At 38.4% G+C, this 21252-nt stretch overlaps 1 protein-coding gene across 5 annotated transcripts in view; it reads left to right on the top strand.

Annotated features, from left to right (window-relative positions):
* B3GNTL1 (UDP-GlcNAc:betaGal beta-1,3-N-acetylglucosaminyltransferase like 1) overlaps positions 1-21252 on the top strand; it is a 104512-nt gene that overhangs the window by 33591 nt on the left and 49669 nt on the right. The window contains exon 1 of one of the 5 annotated variants that reach the window (XM_033518807.1): positions 14360-14405. The exons of the other annotated variants lie outside the window; for them this stretch is intronic. Within the exon in view, the coding sequence (XP_033374698.1) occupies positions 14379-14405 (27 nt within the window). The 5' untranslated portion in view covers positions 14360-14378. Of the gene's footprint in view, positions 1-14359; positions 14406-21252 lie in introns of those variants that run through there. 5 annotated transcript variants of the gene reach the window in all.

Raw genomic sequence — 21252 nt, 5'->3', positions numbered from 1 at the left:
GGAGCAGAAATATTACAATAAGTTTGACTTTGTTCCAAAACATTCTTGATGAATGCAGAATTACAGCATGACGGATTCTTGTATGCCAGAAAAAGCCTGATATGACTTTGATGGACATAAAAATGAAACTGGTTGAAAACAGCTATTTCTGTGTGAGCTATAATTTGTTCCAGCTGATGATATTTTCTTGTATTTTTAGTAATTAATGATACCAATAAGGAATGCAACAAATTTGCATCCTAAATGTCATTTTTATAGATATTTGATGTAGGAGATGGACAGGTAATGCCTAGTGCAAAGGAATACTGTCCGGGATTGAATTTTCAGAAATGCATAATTGGCTTTTCAAGTTATTATTTCCATTTATGTCTCCTCAATACTCTTGAAAATTACTTTGAAAAATAGGGCGAGATGTTAAAATAAATTGAAGACCTATTTGTTAATTTAGAGCTGAAGGATATGAATGGAACTAACTAATAACTTCCAGTTTCTGAGTGCTCCACTTAACTCTTGTTTGATCTTCCATGTTTATCCTGTTGATGAGCTTGTGCTGACTTCCAAATAAACAACCCTAAAGCTTCACTTTGAGCTTTAATATCATTGCCTTCTATAGTTTAAGGAACTATACTTTTGCCTCTTTTTGAGGGATAAAATCCAGTCTTTCTTTGAAGGTAATAGATAAGATATTGAAGTAGCCCTAAATTTTTTCTCCCTTTCAAAACAAAGAGCCCATTCCAAACAGACATTTCCAAATCAGTGATGTTTATTTTTCAGTTGGTTGTCATATATGAGAGTACAGAGCTGATACACTTTTTGCTTCTGTAATTTCCTTACTTTGAATTTGAAAATCAAAGTGCTGATTCCAAAAAAAGAGGGGAAGTATTTTTACCGTGGCTTCTACTGTAATCAAAATTGTGGATTTCAAATATATTTTATCTGCAATGCAGCTCCCTCTTGTACTCTTATACGTAGGAAAAATCATTTTTTTGTCTCATGCAACTGCTCACTGAACAGTTTTTCACTGTTTTAAAAATTATGTATGAGCATGAGTTAAGCACATTCTATTTGATCTGTCACACTCAGGATTTTGTTCCTTAATACTTTTTTATACTGACTTCACCCTGCCATGTTTGACATTTGTCTCCACTGTAATTGTTGCTTTTCTGATTTTTTAACTACTTAAGGAAGCTGAGTTTGAAAATATTTACATCCACCATATCCTCTCACAAGTATTAACAATATATGTCATACTGTTATGTTTGAATTTATATTTTTCCTTTCTGTGTTGTAAAAAAGCCCGATTCATTGTCCAGTCTGACAGCTTTGGAGTATAAGAATCCAGATTTAATGAGTAATTCAGTTTTTATGTATTTTTTGTCCTTGGTACAAGTGTGACAAACTGGGGCATGGGATTTTTATTCTGTTTTTACAGTCTGGGCCAAATGGACTGTGATGAAATTGTGCACATAAATTACAGTGAGCTTTTCAGTGCATTAGCTTGGATCAATGTAGCTGTGAACAGCGTGTCCTTTTTCATAAAGAATGGATATTTGTCTGTGCACTTACGGCAATTTCATCATCCTAAAGCTGAGAAGCACATCCAGTTCCACTGGTGCCTGGAAGAACCTCAAAATGAAACACCACCCTTTGGAGACAGTGTCAATATAGGAGGTAGAATAAAGGCTGGTCTTTATTGGAGGCCTCCAAGGGGCAGATCTGGAAAATGCCCACCTCTGCACAGGGTGAACACAGTTTGATAAGTTTAGCAAAATAGCATAAAATTAGCAGAAATCCCCAATTAGAGACATAAGTGGTGAGGTGATTCCTCCTCGGTTCAACCCTCTTCTGAATCCTCTCCCCTTCAGATAGGAACTAAACTCTGTTTATGAAAATTTGTCTCCAGGAGCTGGTTTCAACCTTGGCTCTCAGAGAGCCAAGATAGGAAAGGGGCCTTGGATCCCCAGCTTGGAGCCTCTGGAATGTGTTTTGTCTTTCTGCCTGTCAGGGTAGGGAAAAGTTTTGGGACTAGCTACAAAAATACATTACTAGGCTACAGAGCGACCAAGAATACAGAGAATATATAAAAGCAAATGCTGCTGGTAGGCAGAGTAGGAGGAATTGGAGTTGCTACAAACTGCTTCTTTGATATCTTCAGAGCTACTGAAACAGAAAAAGCAGATGTTAATAGACTTCTTTTTATTAGACTAATTTGGTACCATTCATTTCTGGTGTTGAGTTTACTGGAGTGGATCTGAATCATGCCTGTCAACATAAAAGAAAGGTATTCAGAAAGTTTGTAGAGTAAAAGGAATTATTATTTTCAGGTGTATAATTCCAGAGAATGCCAAGAGGTCTATATTTCTTTTGGATAACTCTTTGCATACCTATACTGTAATAATGTCAGAATGAGATAAATACAATCATGAAAGTATGAATCTCAGTCTTATGAAGTAGAAAATACAAATTGCAGAAGCTGCTTGCTGTCTAGTGAATGGTTCAAACTTTACTTAAAAGAAAGTCTTAATCTTTATAACTTTGGACAATTTATCTAGCCACAAAAGACACAATAAGTGTGCTGTCAGTAATGCAGTTTGTTAAGCTCATTTTTTCTTCTTCTTTTTCCCCTTCTTTTTTTTTTTTTTTGGTTGGTTTTTGAGCATTTTTCATTTTTTTACATCAGACTCCACCAATTATACAAATGCTTCTGCCTCTGGTTTATGATTATCTAGTGTACACATTTTTAAGCCCCTTTGCCATGTTCTGTTTTAAAAGCTAATAAAATAGTGCCCAAGTTTGTGCTTAATATCACTTAATAGTTTCACTGACAATTGAAATTTGTTTTGAGCATTCATTCCAGACTTTTATTTTTCTGAAAACCATTGATTTGTCACTGTGTAATTCTGGGGACTCTGGGACTGTGTGGGAAGGTCTTACACTCTTATACCCTGTATTTTCTTTAGTGTGCTCTTTTTGTTATGTTTTATTTTGGCCATGTTCTTCCACTGCAGCTTTTGGAATTGGTTGTTCTGGCTGTGACAGCACTCAACAGCTTTCACTTTCTCACTTCATTCTTGGTTTCATCTCTTCCCCTATTTAATTTTGTCTTTCCCTGATGCTTCACAGAAGAGCCACAAGTTCACCACATCCTTAATTGCCCATTCATTTTGCAAGGAGCAGATTGCTTAGTAGTTTTTAATGAAGAAATTGAAATGTAACCAGCCATAAGAAAGTAGCAGAGGAATAGTCATCTTAATATTCAGGAGAAAACAGTTCTGTGCTCATGATATAGTCTCTCACAGTTGAGCCTCAGAAGAAGGAGGTAAATTGGTCACCAAGTTGGCAATTGCATTTAAAAGGTTTTTAATGTTTCTGAGAGAAACCAGACTGCCCAAGTGCTCACACACTTTTACACACTTCACCTGGAGCACTGCCAGGCCAGCAAGGTGATACTGAACCTGAGCTAGCAAGAAGCAAATGAACTGTCACAGCACTTACAGCTGGGAAATTGCAGGGAAATCTCAGCTCTGTTATCCCAGAAGCCAGAAGGAGAGATAAAGAAGTCGTTGCTGTGGTCCTGGCTATAGGGTAGACACTGAAAGAGGCATGTTTAATTTTATGTTCCTGGTGTTCTGTTCCTTCTGTGCATTTCCTGAGTATTTCAGCTGAAGGAGAAAAGATTTTTTTTCCCCCTAGTGTTATCCTATGTGCAGCCAAGAGTCAACCTCTGCTTTGTGCAGGAGTCAGTTGAGAAAGCCTTATCACGTTATGTTCCGGCTCTGGAAAAGTGTCTGAGAATTACACTGGCAAGGGCTGATTGCCCTTGTGATTTATTCTTTAATTACTTCTCCTTCATTCTTCTGCTTTTCCTGCTCATGAAGAGTCCCATTGCTACTGAGGGCTGCAGACAGGCTGATGAGCATCTCCCTTTTTCCTTTCCCCTGTCCCTTTTGAGCCAGGCATAGTGACCATCTAAAATTGTAGCCATGTCCTCAGAGTTTTAGCCATACCTTTCATATTGGCACTCTTCTACTATAAATAAATCAATCAACCTGTGATTGTGAAATGAAAATAAATTAAAAACTACATTCAAATGACAGTATTAGAACCCCTGATGGCTCACTTGAAAGAGCAGGAAAACCGAGGTTTCAAGTGGCAATGCTGCTAAGCTGTCCTCAAATGAGTTTCTTCTCTGAACTGGAACTCAGGTCATGCTGAATGTGTCCATTGGTACATCTGCATTCTCACTTTTTTTGGGCTGAGATGTTTGAGTTGAGGTTTGTTGTACTTGGCATGAATCAAGCAGTCAGAGGGATCACAGCTACCTCTCATGGAGATTGCTTCCTCTACCAGTGGGCTGTTGCTCCATTTCTCTCCAATATTTGAAAATTCTGTATTATCTCTGCCAGCATTTATTTGGCCAGCTGCCTTTTGAAAGGAATAACCAGCACTATCAGCTTTTCCTACCTACCCTGAACTCTGTTGTAGTGGTATCTGTCAGAAGAATGCAAGTCTTAACCTAGCAGCCGAACTTCAGCGTCAGATTTCGCGTTCAAAAAGAAAACTACAAACCCAGCAGCCTTTGGAGTCAGTAGGAGAGATTTTTTTTGTGTGTCATAAAATTATTCATAGCTGTGCAGAGCAGATGTTGACAATTAGGAGAGAACAGAGGCTGGTCTGTGGTCTCTGTTTCACGTGGGTAGATGAAGGCTCGAGGCAGCGGCTGTTTCCTGTCAGCACCAGAGCAGGTCCTGGGGGCTGCAGCCCAGTCAAAGTGTACAAAGTCACTTTTGTGTGGCCTCAGTTCTGTCCCTGGGCTCAAAGAATAATGGTGCTGGAAGGCTCAGTGTTCTGGTCTGAGAGATCTGTGTCCATTGATACAAAATTACGAGTTGAAAACTTTTTATGGATTTTGTGTTTCTTTAGATGTTTGCCTCCTCCTTTTAGAAAGCACAGAACAGCTGACCCTTTCATTTAGTGCAGTAATTGCCACTGTGTCATGTCACATTTTAATTCTTTTAGCTTGAACCATATTTAAAGCACAATCCCTCCCAAATGAGAATGTATTTTTACACAGTAACTTAAATGGGAGCAATTTCCTGCAAATTAGGAATGATGAAGTGTTATCCTTTTGCCTTCAGAGCCATTTTCTGTAAAATTCTGATGGTTGCAGGTGACCTGGGGCACCTCTGCTATTGACAGCACTGCTTGGCATACTCGTGTAAATAGGAATTTCCCAGTAGTTAAAGAAGTTTTACTGTAGCTCATTTTGTCACTTAAATGAATGGGCTTGTTGAAATGCTGATGGTGTTGATTCCATATTCAATGAATTCCTGTTTTCCTCTTTGCTGGTAGAGCTGTATAAATAATCATATATTGATGATGGAAACTTAGAAATATTTTTGTCTGTAAAGTACTTCTGATCTTCAAGTTTAGCAGGTGCAGGCAGTGATGAGAAATCATCTCTGGTCCTTCGGGAGGCCGTGGTCAGAGGAGAATGAACAAAACCAGCTTAGTGAAAGGAGAGGAAACTTTGTGGACCTGGTTGCTATTCAGGATCAGAGAGATGGTTTGTAGAATTTGAAACAAACAACAACAACAAAAACACTCTGGTGTTCTGCCATATATTAAATTCAGTCTTTCATGGCTTTTATAACCAAGCTGTAGCCATGGAATGTGAGCACGTTAATGTCAAGTTCCAGTGATTGGGTCTGTCATCCTGCTGCTCTGTACAATGGAGGATGCTATTGAACACAAATAGAGCATTGATAAAATGACAAAAGCAAAGCATAAAAATATTTCTTAAATGGCTGAAACAGTATCTGTAGTAAATACATGTTTTGTTATTCAGGAACAAGAAATTATTTTCTGTCTGACAGGATAGCATGCATTTCACTGCTGCCTGGGAACTGGGTCCCTGTGATAAGAATCTGTGACTCAAAGCTTGGGTTGCTTGGCTTTTTTTTTTTTTTTTTTTCATCAAGTAGGTAACGTGAATAATTTTAGAATAAAGAGGAAGGAAGAAATTACATGCCTCAGTAGCAAGCATGTGTTCTCTGATACTTTAGTTTCAAGTTCTGTATTGAGGAGAGGTGAAGTCCAAAAATCACCCTTTTATAGCAGGATACCAGGTGCAAGCAACGAGACATAGAACTCAATTCAACTTTCTCTTCAGTGAAAATTATAGCAGAGCTTCAGCCTGGATGGCAAACTGCCACTGCTGTGGCAGGGCCTGTGCTAATTTGGTAGGAGTAATACACAATCAATGCTCATAGATATAAATCTTCAGTTTGAAAGATGCCAATGCATCCAGGACTGGAAGTCCTGGTGAAGGAGAACTCTTGGAGCAGCCACAGCCAGGGCACTGACACCCTGAGCCCTCTAAAGGCAGGACAATTAAGGATTGCTAATTAACAGTTGCTGTAAAAACATAAAGCTACCTGTGTCAGACCCCGGTAGGGCCACATGCAAATTACCTGAAAACTGTCCATTGTTTCATTCTGATCATCTGTCAATAGCCAAATATTTGCTGTCCAAGTCAGAATCTTTCCAAAATTACAAGTGGAATTCCATACTGAAGAGTTGTTTTGCAGGAAGGCAGCCTGATGTTCCCCCTCCTGTGACACTGGACTTATTGTTGCTGTCTGTAGAAGTTCAGATTAATAGCCTGAAGTGGAATCTTTTCTCAGTTCTGACCTCTTACCAGAGAGCTCCATAAAGACAACTAATAAAATTTACAAGGAAAAAAAAATCTTTCTAAAACCAAGCTGTGAAGCTACTGCTTCACATATTCTGAAAGTCGTTTGAATTTACAGTTGGAATTGGATATATTTGGTTAATAACTTTGGTGATTGTAGAATGTAGAAATGTCACCACTGTCAGCAAACCAAAAAAATTACTGTCTGTTTTTAATGATAATATAAATAACAAGTTTTGGCTTTTTTAACTTCTGTCAAACCTTTTTTTAAAGCAAAAATATGTTATTTGGACTCAATATCTGTAACTATCCATAGTCATATGTGACCAAATGGCAAAGAGAAGTAACTTTTCTACCTTTTACAAAATCCAGAACCTCACTCAGTTTTCACCATTGCCTTCTAAAATGTGTTTTAATTCTGCCTGTCTGAATTTGAGATGCTTTGCCAAGGAATTGTCTTACCATGCCCTGTAGGGCAGATGTGTGTTTGTATTGGCATTAAGTGCTGTTAAATATTTGCTGCTATTTCAGGGCTTCTCATTGGCAGCAATTTAGTAATAATGAGGACTGTGGATTTTATATGTGTCCCCATATAGGCTGTGTATGCAAATCTTGTGCCATTTATAGTGGTTTACACACCAGCTGGTTTAACTTTGGGCATCTTTTGACCACAACTTTATATTTGTTGTTGTTAATGAATTTTTAAATACTGCATTTAGGAAAAGTGCTTCTTCTTAATGTTTTTGGGCAATGTTACAGGGATGGCAGAGCTTCATTTCAAATACACTCCTGGTAGATGTGCTTGTATTATCATGAAAATTTAATGCATTTTTTTTTGTTTTTGAAGAGAAAATAGGTAAATGTTGCTTTCATATCTTCTATCTGTAATTTATCTTGACAACCACTGCTTGTGCTCTGCTGTTATTCTTTCCTCCTTTACCAGGTTTCAAGCCTCCTTTAGAGGAGAATTTGATATTTTAAGTGGATATATTTAAGGTTTTTATGGAAATTTGTATGTACACAGCTGCTAGAAAATAAGAGAGCATGTGCCTGTGAAAAATGACTGATTACCAAATAAGCCTCCCAAACTGAAGTCTGGAAAAAATAGGACTTTCCAAGCAGGCTAGAGGTTTATTGGAAAGGAAGCAAGCAGGCCAATTTGAGTTCCTTGCACAGCTGTTTTAACAGAGTTATTTCATCCATGTGATTCTATAGAATAATTTGATGCCAAAAGTAACACATAAATTGTTTTAAATTTGTTTTGAATCAGTGGCATATATAAAATTAGTTTCATGTGGTCAAAAACTTCTGCATTTTGGAGCAAAATAACCAAAAGCTTAGCTCATCTTGCACTTGTAAAATGCTGCAGCTCAGGAAGAATGGTGTTTTCTGAATCATGCAGTAAACCTGAGACTTTCCTGATCATAAGGAGGAGAAACAGACACACTTTGCCTTTTCTAACTGCCAGGTTGGAGTTTTAAATTTTTTTTACCAACAGTGACCATAATAAAAATCTTGCTTTAAATTGAAGGATGATGCTTTTAGACTCTTTCACAAATACCTGTTCTAAGTGAAAGTGACATTTTTTTGGTGTGGATAAGCAGATCCTCCTTTCATATTTCTGTGCCTGTAGGTGTCTAGTTCTTGATTCCCACCATCAGAAATGTGTAAGGAACATTTAATAACATTCAGGCTCCAGAGGAGGGGATGAGAGTCCTCCCATCCATGTGTTGGGAGATATCTAATGACAAAAAGAACACATTCTCTAGGTAGAAGTGCAGCAGATGCCAAACAGCTGTGAATCATCTGTGCTCTGTTAGGGAAGAAATGAGAACCTTTAAGCTTGAATTGAAGAAAGATTTGTTTGTTTGTTTGTTTGTCTTAGCACAAAAATGACTGGTTTAACTCTTCTTCTCCACTGATAATTGTAGTTATCTACTTACCCTTAGATTAATAAAGAATTCTTCTGGCTGGCTGTCTCTTTTAAAGCCCTTCAAAATACATCTCATTAAAAGTCAGTAAAAACAAAGTGTCAGTTTAGAAGTCAGATCCTGTTTTGTCCTTGTTAATGTCCTTTGACATTAAGTGTTGATAAGTAACTGACCTTCACACCCAGCACCATAAACAGCTCCAGGAATATCTGCTTGTGCCTATCCAGTGCCATGGGGCTTTTGGTCCTTTGGCACCCAGAGGAGTCCTGCTGCTCTTCATTCCTGTAATTTTTGTGTTTTGCTGGCCTCTCCTGCTGCCCCTTTACCATTCCCAATCCATTTGGTCCATGTTTTTTCCTCCTTTGGCAGGTGATTTTTTTGTATCCCCTGCGTTCATCCACTTTTCTCCATCAGCCACACTCCCTGCCAGAATTCTCTGTTCCATCAATAAAGGCATATTTTGGAATATGCCTTTAGTTATACAACAGAATGCCTCTTTTTCCTTGGCCTTTGATTGTTTTCCATCAGAAATGAATAGTTTTAAACCTAAATACTTCACCGAGCGTGAATGGCTTCCCCTCTCTCTTCCTGACAGCTTCTTTATGTTGTTGCAAGGTCCAGCAGTCTTTTTGGTGAACTCAGCATGTAATTTCTGAGCCCTGATGCACAAGTGCTCTCCACACACACACAGAGCATTCCTGGGTGCTTGCTGTGAACCCTTGGAGCATATCCTGATTTAATGGAATGGTTTGCTCTGTCCAACAGAGAGTGAGGCTGCCAGAGGCCAGGAATGGGATAAGAAATGTGGTGCATGTGGGTTGTTTTCAGAGAATCCATAGAAAGAAAAGGATTGGGAAGCTAACTGGAATTATGAAAGTCAACCTGAGAGATATGGGAGGGAAGAGTCTGAAACACGAGGAGTTCAAGAAAGGTGATTGATATGCCTGAGGCTGAGGGGAGAAGGCAAAATTAACAATACTGGTTTGTCTACCTTGGAAATGGAAACTGCCAAATCTTTTCCAGTCTCTTGTGAGAGTTTGCTTTTTGTGGATTGTTCATGAACTTCATGAGCCATTAAAAGAGCAATATTAGCACTCAGACATTGGTTGTGATGCTGAAACACCATTGATGAAAAATGCAGGTTAAGGTTGGAACAAACTGTGTAACTGTTCCTGGATTATTCTGCTGCTCTTGTTTAACAAGTGTGACACTCAAACTGCTCTTGTGTCCCTTGGGAGCTGAGGCATGAAAACTCAATGAGTGTGTTTGGGCAGGAGCTCCTCACATGTGTGGATCAAAGGCACTGGCTCTGAAAGCCTCACTGACTTATTGGCACTGGGGCACTTTGGCTCCAAAGGCAGCTTGGAATTCTGTGAATGCAACGTTGTTATGAAATTATTACTGACACTAAACAAAGAAATATTTTTCTCAATTCTTTAAGAAATATGAATCAAAGTCTTCTGAGTTTCAGTGGTATTTTTCATGAATGCAAATGTATCAAAATAAGATTATTTGGTGCTTTGCCTACTTTTTCAGCTTCTCTTAAGGTCCAAATTAATCTTGTCTCTCTCCTTATTGCAGAATCAGTCTGACTGAAGTCATGGAAGGACTGGAGTTTTTTGTATTTTAAGGCATTCATTTTAGTAGCTAGTATATTTACACAGGACACATAAGATTATTACTAGAAGCCAGTAGATTCAGAGTTTATTTGACTTTTTTTTTTTTTTGCTGGCAAGACAGTTGTAGCAACATTAAGAAGTATTTTGTATGCTAGAGATTTTAGGAAGTGCTGTCTTACTGGATGCTGATTTATTCTTAATTTGAACAGATTTGGACTCGATGATCCTCATGTATCTCTTCCAACTCAGGACATTCTCTGATTCATCTGAAGAGAGATGGACTTGCTTTGTTTGCATTTCCTTGATCCACTGCAGGATTGGGTCTCAAGCAGTTCTTTTTTACCTCAGAATCAAAGGAAATGCATAAAATTCTCAGATTGTAAAGATTGTTTGAGAGAATTCTAGAGAAGCCATGCTTTAAGGTAGTCATTACAATACAGCAGTTGCATTATGAAATAATCAAAGCATCATTTTTTGAGTTATTTAATGAGATGAAGTATTACAACCCTACAAAAAAGCCATCAGTGTGGTGGAAGTAGATGGAGAAAAACAGGGTCCTTTAGGTTGTGCTGCAAAGAGCTGTGTGCTTCATAAGTAGGAGTCCAACAAATTCAGCATAGAAGAGGAAACATTATAAATTACTTTTTCTTACTAGAAAAGCAAAGTAGCCCCATCACCTACTGCTGTGGCAGAATGCCCCTCTGTTGTTCCTTTCCACCTGCAATGAGAACACACCAGCCTGGGCCTTGGAGAAAAAATCCTGTTCCACTTTGCTCGCTTGGATACCACACTTGACAGAGGTTTTAGAAGGTTTTTCATCAAGGCACATAGAAAAGCCAATCCTTTTTGCTTACAGCTTAGAGTCCTAGTTTCACATAAGACAGTGTCTGTTCTTTCACAGTCTCTGGGCACTCTGATCTTCCTTCCAGCCTTGTCACCACAGACCTCATCCCATGCCGTGAGAGGTTACCATTGCACTTGTCTAAGGAATAAAAAAAGATAAAGAAAAATATTATTCTAATTTGTATAGAGCCAAGATACATTCTGCTGATTGTTTGGGGTCTTTAGAGAACCTTACACAGTTCAGGGTATTTCTGGGTCAGTGATTTTTCTATTTTGATGGTGGAAAGTGTATAGACATATGCTCCACTGCTTTTACATTGTGTTTGCTTCTGTTTCCTCATAGACCTTTGAGAAAGAAGCTGAGGGATGTTTGGAGAGAAGGCTGGAACTTTTCTGTGGAGTTGACATAGTTAGGCACACTAATAAGGACAGAGGATGGAAAACTCCCTGAAAAGGAAGTGAAAATGATGTTTATAGAACCCCACAATGTGTATTTCCAGAAGAACTGAGTGAGAGGCAGAGTGCAAGAAGATGAGGTAACCACAGGCAGATGGGCTTCTCTTTTTGTCATTTCTGTCATGTCTGGTATCTTTGAGCAGTAGTAGCAAAATGAGATGAGATTTTTGTATTTCTCTGTATTCATGGTGGGGAATTATGGATAAATTCTAGCTTGTTCTCTGTGTGTTGTCTGCTCTTTGAAGATTGGGTTAAAATGTGCCATTTCTAGGTATTTTATTGAAGGAGATATTTTGGTGAGAGCAGTTGTCTCAGTATCCTGAGAAGTCTGTAGTGATCCCCCTCTGTTCTTTCCCCCTGCAATGCTCTACAAATTCTTTCCTCTGTTCTTAGCTTTTGATTTTATTTTTCTTTAATTCTTGTATATGGCATAAAGAGAAGGGAGTAACCTGTGGTCAATTTGTCAACAGGTTTAATAGTTATATAAATATTCACCCTGTGTCTCTCTATCCCTGTTCTTTTGCTTTCTCATGCAGATCCCTGCATGGCAGTGTCACAGAAGTGTTAGCAAACCTCAGTTACATTCCACTGAGGGGTTGATTTATGTTTCACATCATGGCCAAAGTAAAGAATGAACTGAAACCAGAATCCAGTGCCATCTACACTTTGGCTGTGGTTTTTGGATTGTAGATCTGCATTGTAAAAAAAAATCTACCCCAACAAACCAACTCAAAAAGAAATCTTGCAATAAATTAAAACCCACACTCCTAATTCACTCACTATTGTGTGATTTTACAGGAGCTGGCTGGACACTTACAGTGTGAAAAGCCAAAAAAACTTTTCCTTGTGAGATCTTTCCAAGTGTTTCCCTCAGCTGCTGCTGTAACAATAAATAAACACAGGACAATAAAAAACAAGGATAAAATGATGGAGCCTAAATCCCTTAATTACAAGGCTTATATAAATAGGTAAGGCTATTCAGAAGAGAAAGATTGTGAAAAAAATTCTCTATTTTTTAGTAAAGGTCCTTCATTATATGTATAGTACAACCAGTTTTGTAAATAATGAAATGTAATCTCTTCCTGAGAAATGTATGTGATAAATCTTCAGAAAATAGTAAGCCACTGTACATAAGAAAAGTACAGTCTGTGCTTCCAGGGCATTTCCCAAGATAAATTTACCTCATGAATGAGGTCCTTAGTTGTTGAAAGGAATCTAAAATAGAAGACACATCAGGTCTTCCAAGTTGAAAACTCCATCAGGGAGTTCATTATTATTCACATAAGATCAGCTGCTTTACAGTTTAGTCCATGTGTCAGCATTTTTTGTGTAATGCTTGTCCTGAATTTGGTCAGCTGTATAAACTTAAAACAAATCTATAGATGTGGTGAATTTGAACACCAGAAGGAAGTGGGGTGTTTTTAGAGTTTCTTTCTCTGGTAAAGAAAGTGGTCAGCCTTATTGTTCTGCTTCCCAAAAAAAGACAATAAACCCCAAGATATGAAGGTGGTAACTGTTGGCCACCTTTTGGCCATAATAATAATTGTGAAACAGATGAAGGATTTGTTTCTGGCATCCAACCAGGATTTAGGATTGCAGCATTTCCAAATTTCTGGTTCTCACAAAGCAGAGTAGTCCTGTCTCCTTGATTTCAGGGGAAATGAAGACTATGATGAGATCTGCAGCAAAAGCAAAATTGGGATTAGTATGATAACCTCCACTTTACTCACTTGCTATTTTTTATATGTGGAATTAAAAGTAAACTGTGATCAGTCTGATGTAGGCTGAGGTAATATGTAGCCTGATTAGCCTGACTTTATTTAGAGCACCAGTATCCAGCTGTACTTGGAAATGTGCAGTAAAAACCATGTGATCAGTAAGTCATTTGCTGTTTACAGATGAACCAAGTGCAGCTTTGCTATCCAGTATTTTTTCATGTTATTATATAGAATTATGTTTGTAGAGAACTACTGAGAGCTGTCCTTGCTGTGGAAGTCACCTTCTCAGGACTCATGGCTGACAGCAGGTGATATCAAATGTTACCAGAAAATTCAGGAGCTGTTACCTCTGTGTGTGCTGCAGAGAAAAGGGCACACCATGGCCACAGGTTGTTTTTCATTGCAACCTTTAAGGCTGTGTTGCAGATACTTTGCATTACCTACAAAATACATGTTGCATTACCTAGAAAAACTGTGAAAATAAGAGAGTTAAATGCATAGAAGATTTCTAGTTAATAGTGATTCTGGAAGTAGTAGACAGAAAACACTGGAAACTTTTATTTTCATACAATTGCAACTTGTTTGTGTTCATTTCTGCTCTTAGTTGGTCAAAACAAGGCAGAAGTGATGTTTTTATTTTGTGATGAAGCATCATTCATCATAAACTTTGTCTTAAATATCTATTTCAGATTGAATTTTGTAAGGTCTTTGCTCCTGTATTTAAATGCACTCAACTGCATTTTTAATCTGTGATTCTTTTGATATTTTAGTTTACAAAGGTTCTACCCTCCCCTCTCCTTTCTTTATGATCCCACCCATTTCCTTGCTGGTGCAAGGGTTTAGCTGACTTCTTGATGAGCCAGTTCATCTCTTCAGAAAGAAAAGAGAAAAAGGTTTTCCTGCTTGTTTAATGGCAAGGTGTGGAGGAGCACCTGTGCACAGAGGTGGGAGGAGGCAGAAACCAGGCAGGTGTTAATCAGATTGTTGTAGGATTGCAGCCAAAGGTTCCTGAAGAGCTGCTGAGCTTGTCTAAGAACTCACTCTCATCCAAAAACTTGACTTCCAGCAGGAGCCCAGCACCCTCCCTTGAGCTGTTTCTCTTGCTTGTCTGCTCCTGATGGAGCTGGTTGATCTTCCTGGGCTGGTAAGAGATAGAAACAAAACGAAATATTATTTTTTTGCTTGGCTAGCAAGCTGAACTGAACTGAACTGCTGAGGATTCAGACAGCAGGGCTGTAAGAAGGGAAGTTGAGGGGAATGTGTGGCCAGGAAGGAAAGAGCAGCAAATCCTTTTTAGAGCCACAGGTGCAGTTCCACCAGCTGAGGCTGCCTTGCAGAGCTTCACGTTGTGGAGCAGCCACAGACACAGCAGAGCTGATCTCATGGCCTGCAGCCACCAAATGATCCATCCATGATCCTCCCTATCTCTTCCTCTCAGTTCCTTTCTTCTCTCTCCTTTTTTGCCAGCTTAGCAAGCTGAGTCAGTCCATCTTGGAGCTGAAGGAGGCCCAAAGCCAGTGCCAGGGAGGGGCTGGACATTTGAGGCCAGAAAGGGGTGGTGGGTATGGGGAACATGGAGCTACCTCTTCCCCTTTTCTCTGTGGGTCAGTGCTGTCCAGCTCAGGATGCAGCACTTGCAGTCAAGTCAGCCTGACAGAAGTTATTTATCCAAATTTCACTCTGCTTTTGCTTGGTGAATAGTCAAAGTGATCAGCACCTTTTTCTGGCCTCAGTATGTTGTCTCCCTGTCTAATGTCACCAGGTGCTGTCACTCTCACCCTCTAACACAGTGGTTTTCAGTTCTTACATACATCAAGAATCAGAATAAAGCAGGTTTGTTCTTAAAATTACACTTGACCATTGAAACTTATCTGGTGTATTCTCTATGCACATTATTTTAAAGCAAAATGAAGAAAATTAAATCTTGATTCAGAAATGCATGTTTATAAAGTTCTGCTTTTGTTTTAGTATTGTATTAATGATGTGAGGTGGAGCAGTTAGGTGAAGGGTAATCTTGATGTTTGTAGTATGTTTAGATATGACTTAGAAGTCAAATTTAAAAAAAAAAAAAAGTTTAAACCAAGCTAGTATCCATATTTAAAAAGAAAAAGAAGATAACCTATGTGTTTCAACTTCCTGTTTAAAAGGCCAGTCTGGCAAAGCCAGTAAAGTGATTTGGGGGGAGGATTGCTGGTGATGGTGACTTTTCTAACAGGCTGTTTATACAGTAAAGTACCAGACAAAAAATGACTGGGAATTGTGTATATATTCAGGAGAACATAGGGGAGTAGTTCCTGTATAGCCAGTCTTTCATAGTAACTGATAATGGTTTTTGATGTCTTTTATAAGTATTATAGATACTTTATAGGTGAACAGAGAATGTTGTGCTTCTTTGCTGGGCCTCTGCTTAGGGGACAGATTTCTCTGCAATGCCAACTGTTTGTCTGACTTCACTTTCACAGCCCCATTTCTCTAAAGGCTTCCAGCAAGACACAAGCATCCCTTTCACAGGGAAAGAGAAAGAGCACAAGGCGGAATCCAGAGCTGGGGGCAAATGTCTACCTTGACTTTTAGCCACAGGAGAATGTAGGGCTTTGTCACAAGTGAGATGAGGTAGGCAGTGATTTAACAGAGCATTTTCAGCCCTTTTGCTCTGATGTGTGGGACACTTTGAGCTGGCACTCCGGTGTGTCTGAATTTACAGTATTCCTGCACTGTGAGTGAAACCTACATGGCATTTGTCTATTGAAAAACTTCAAAGGCAGCACCCACACAAGTGTTTTTCCTTTTCTTTTCCTCCTTCACTTTGAGCTGATCCTAGCTTGATCTTAGCTGTAACTCTGGCATTTTTCCAATGAGTTTTGGTTCTGGTTCTGTTCTTGAGCAAACTAGCGTGAAGAAAACACCTCTAAAAGGTCAGGTATCTCTATTAACTCCTAATAATTACTTTGTTATTAACAAGGATTGCTGCTGATGCATAGGAATAAAATACACACTGTCAGTTTATCTTGCAAATAAACTGATCACTTCCATGTTAATTAAATACCTCTAGGCATTTAATTGATTTATTCACACATAATCCAAATACATTCTGTTAACATTAGCTTTAATCTATTCTGTTGTATTTCCTACCAATCCCTACTTCATGCTTATTTGACATAGGAGATTTTAACTGCTCCTTGTTAGGAAATCAGTAGCTACATCTGGAAATTTGAGTGATTACTGTGATTTTTCCCTTTAGAAAAGAAATTGTAATTTGGCTTTAGTTTTGTTAGGGGGTGTAGAAGATGTTTGTGCTCAGTGTGCCCTCTGTTAGGCCAATACCACTGGATTAAATCAAAAGTACACACTCTTGAGAAGCTTCTTGGGGAAATTGTAGAGCTAATTTGAAATAAGTATTTGGGGGGGAAAAAGAAGTGAAGTATTTCATGCAATAGAAGCTTAGTCTTACCTAACAAAATGGATTTTCAGAAAATGGAAGGGATCAAACTCTAATGGAGTGAACCAATCCCTGCCTTCCTAATCTATGGAATTTTAATTTGCTTGTTTAGAAAGCATAACAGTGGTTATAGAAACATGCATTTAAAAGCACTTTAAAATCACCAGGGCATCTAAGGAATTTGAGACACCTGTAGTCCTTGAATAATACTAATTGATATCTGTGAAGACTTTATGAAATCTGCACAAAAGATAGAATTTTGAGTGGCTTAAACCTTTATTTACGATTCAATACTGACAAGAAGTTGCTCAAGTCTCTCTCCTCCCTCTGCTCTCTCTTCTTTAACCTCTGAATTACTGAACTGGATGGAAATGTATCAGTCAATTAAACATTGCTGAGAGCTTCAAAGGCTCTAACAAAAGTTGGAGGTGCACACTGAGGTTGTTAGCGCTTTTCTGACTTAGAGCTCTTCAAAAATCAAAAGCAAATTGTATTTCTGCTTGTATCCAGGGTAGTACTGAGCCCAGTGTCAAGATAAAAAATCCAAACAAGTGGTTGTAGCAGATGCAATTCTGCACCTGCAATCACTGGGTGTTTTTCAGATGTTTGTGTGTACATATATACACATATATATGTGTCATTTCAGGTACACAGCACAGCTATGGAATATATTTCCTGAGAAATTAGGAAAACTTCCCAGTAAATACTGAGGAAATAAGCATTTACAATGTTCTCATTCAGATAGAATAACATGTAAGTTAGAAAAGAAATAGCAGGAAGTTTTGCAAAGTAGGTGATGATTTGGAGGTATTAAATCTGACAGGAGAGAATAATTTCAGTTAGGAACTACAATTATAGAAACTTTAGATATTGACACTGTGTGTGCCACCTCACTGATTACTGGTAACAGCTCTTGTCATACTTTTGGCAATATGCAAAATAATGCCTTTTCCTCTTAAATGCTGTGTGTTTAGAACAGAAGACAAGAACACTTATGTGGATATGTGGGTTTTATTTACTTTCTTTCTAACAGCTCTCTAGTTAAATTCTTCTGATTATGTTGTGCAGGCAGAAGAACACCAGAATTACTGGATATGTTTATTCTGCTACAGAAACTTTGGGGAGTTCCAGTAAATTTATTTTCTCCTCAGTTTTACATATTCCAACTGTCGTTTCTGTGATTGTAGCTATGTAGAATGCAAAGCCAGGCCTTGAAGATCTTGCAGTTGTACATTCTAACATCCTTCTTATGTCTCATTCCCACAGGAAGGAGACACCTCTGCATTTGTGGTCTGTTAAATATTGTAGTTGACTGGGCTGTTAGAGTGAGTGATGGGACAAATGGCTATATTGGCTTCCATTGGGCAGCACAGGAAAGTTCTGTATGGATTTTAAAATAGTAATTCATCTTGTAAATACCCTTAGAAGCCTTGTTTGGCAGCTCATTGTTTAAATCCTTTAATCTTGGGAATTTGCCCTTATGTTAGATTTTCAGCAAAGCTCTTCTCCTACAGATGTGCGCGGTTATTTTAATATCATCACAGCTTGCGGTGCCTTGTTCCATAATCCTCTATAAAAAGCACTGCTAGGCTCTTGGAAATGCATTTCTGTGCATGACATTTTTAATTTGAGCTGACTTCTTCAGTTTTGTGTTGGGGAAGATGATGAAGTCTGATCTGATTTCCATCACTAAACTGTGGCAGGGAGATTGATGAGCGTAACGCCTCTGTTTGCAGGGTTCACAATTGCAGCAGAAATTAAGGGTGGATTAAGGCAAGACACATAGCTCCAGGTGAGGAACTTGGAAGATTCACTGTATGTGAATCCCAGGTCAATCACCTGTGAAAAAATGTGGGACACTGCCATGGGTGTCCTAAAGCAGGACAGTGGTCAAGGGTAGAGAGCAACTCCCATAGAATTGAATCCTGGGATGGTTTTGGATGTAGGGGGCCTTAAAGCTCATCCAGTTCCACCCCCTGCCATGGGCATGGACACCTTCCACTAAACCAGATTGCTCAGAGCCCCTTCCAGCCTGGCCTTGGACACATCCAGGGATGGGGCAGCCACAGCTGCTCAGGCTCTGATGTGCTGTTTGTGCTGGAGATTTCTGTGTCTCCAGGACTGGTACATGCTCATGACTGCCCACTCATTAAGTGGATGTAAGAACACTGATGTTCCTGTGACAAGTTTTAAAGGTTGTCAGATGAAAATGGATCATGTTTGCAGCTGGGAATTGTTTGTGTGGCTGCCTACCCAAAAAGTGTGTGTCTTACAGAGGTAAGTGAGCAGATGAGAGCACTGTTCAGTCTTGTCAAGTCCACTTGGGGCTTTTCATCTGCTTGAAAATGCTTTGAATGGAGACAAAGAGTGGACTTAATGCAGGTTTCCCATTATTAGCTCTAATAGTTTAGCTGAATTTTCAGGTGGGTGAAGCTGATTATTTGTTGTTGACAGAAGGACTGTATAGGGAACTTGTCCTAACAAGCAGTAATTGTGTGATTAGGAAGGTTTAATAAAGAAGAGGAATTCTAATTCATTCATAGTACTTGGTTTGTTGACAGTTAATGTCATTTTCATTGAATGAAATCTATCAGTGTTGCTTATATTTTCAAGCTATTTGTAAGTGCTGGTATTCTGAAGCATTTTTGTTTGCATCTAAGACCAAAGTTAAGACTTGTAGAAATCAGGAAATATTCCTTAAAAAAACCCCAAAAATTTAATTTTAATATCTCAAATTTAGATACTTTGTAGTATGATTAGACTCTAGAATTACAGAAGTTCTTTTGAGAAATAATTGGGATTTTTTAAGTTCCATCATTATGAACTATTATAGTTATTTTCATAAATGAAACTGGATGGCACTGGTGTATTTATAGTCACAGATATGTTACCAATGTAACTTGTTTTATTCACACATTGCATTTCATTGCTTTGGCAAGAGCAGTGCAAAGTCCTAGAAATCATCTATTACTTTGGAATGGAACAATGCAAAATAAAACTTGGAATATATAATATTTCTTTTCCAAGCAAAAGTTTTCTAAGAGAGAAATTGTGATAATTTTTAGCTTTTAACTATTAAAGTAAATATTGTAGATTTCATAAGAAAAAAATAAACTATTACTAAACTACAAATATAATCAATACAGATATGGTTACTAGTCCAGGATCTTTACCATTTATATGTGTATAGCTGTGTAGGACCATTCTTTGTCTATTCAAAAATAATCTTCTGATCCCGATAATAAAATTATGGATCTCTAATTGTACTCTCTGCCTCCACATGGGTATGCATTAGATAAAATTAAGTTAATTAGTTTTTTACTGGGGTCTGTTTTTTGGTCAGGCATATAAATTTACTGTCAAAATCGAGCACTTCCATTTTGACAGGAAATCATTTTCTTATAATGAAACATAATTTATGATATAAATACATGCTGAATCAGGCATTGTAATGCAGATGACCCAGTGGCCCTGTATGATTTCTGAAGCTTGGCCTTGAATACTGGTTCATACAAGTTCTTACTTTAAAAAGGGAGGGAAGAAGGGCAAACTGGGGAGAAATTCCCACAGCTCAAAATATTTCTAAAGCTGCCTAACAAAGCAGCTTTAACCCTCTATATAAAGCTTTCTCTAAGCAACTTGGTGGGTCTGGCATAAGCATCAACTTTGAACAAGATTTTCATTTCTAATCTCTTTTCCTGTCTCAATACTGAATTATGTTCAGAGTTTTCAGATCATGCTTGCCCCTGTGGGACACGGGGAAGCTGCCAAAGCCCACAGGGAGAACTCTGTATTGATTACTGAGAGCAGACAGACTTCTGACCTGCTGGAATTGCACTGGAAGCACTTGTGGCAGGGGTTCCTTAAAGAAATAAAATACTTACCTCATCTCTTGAAATGATACTCTATAAAGTATTCTCTTTTTGAGTCCTCTTCTTGTATCACAAACTTTTGTCATAGGTTGGGAAATACATGATCAATGCAAACAGTGCAAACAAAAAATGGGATTTTAGAACATGAGGTGTGCACTTTTATTGTTGACTTTTTCTGTCATCAGCATATTCCTGAAGCATTTATTATGATTTAAAAAAACCAAAAGCACCTGGTTTGGTAGTAATATTGCTTGTAAGTGAAAACACTCATGGCCACTGGATCTTTAGATCCAAAGTCTTACGGTGTCAGCTTGGAACAGAACTTCATCAGGTGGGTCTTGTTGCTGGAGGTGTTTTCCTGTCCAGAAACACAAGATGTCTCATGGCCAGCCTGACATTTCTGAAATGTGTCCATTTGGCTGTGGGATGTTTGTTAAATAATCCCAGTTAGGGTGTAAAGGCACACTAAGTTAAGCACAAGATGATGTGACCTCTTGCATGATTGTTACAGTAGGTCAGTCAAGTGATCTGAAGGAACAAATGGTTTCTCCACTGCAAGAGAAACTTCTTGTCCAAGTTTTAAGGAGATTGGAGAAACTGAGCCCTGATCCTGTGATATTGTCACAGGGCAAGTTTTACAGGGAGACTCTTCAAATGATGAAGTGAATGCACATCCAGAA

The sequence above is a fragment of the Parus major genome, chromosome 18 (genome assembly GCF_001522545.3).
Source record: "Parus major isolate Abel chromosome 18, Parus_major1.1, whole genome shotgun sequence".
NCBI classification, from domain to species: Eukaryota; Metazoa; Chordata; class Aves; order Passeriformes; family Paridae; genus Parus; species Parus major.
Note: the sequence above shows the minus strand (reverse complement) of the source record. Positions and strands in the feature narration are given on the sequence as shown.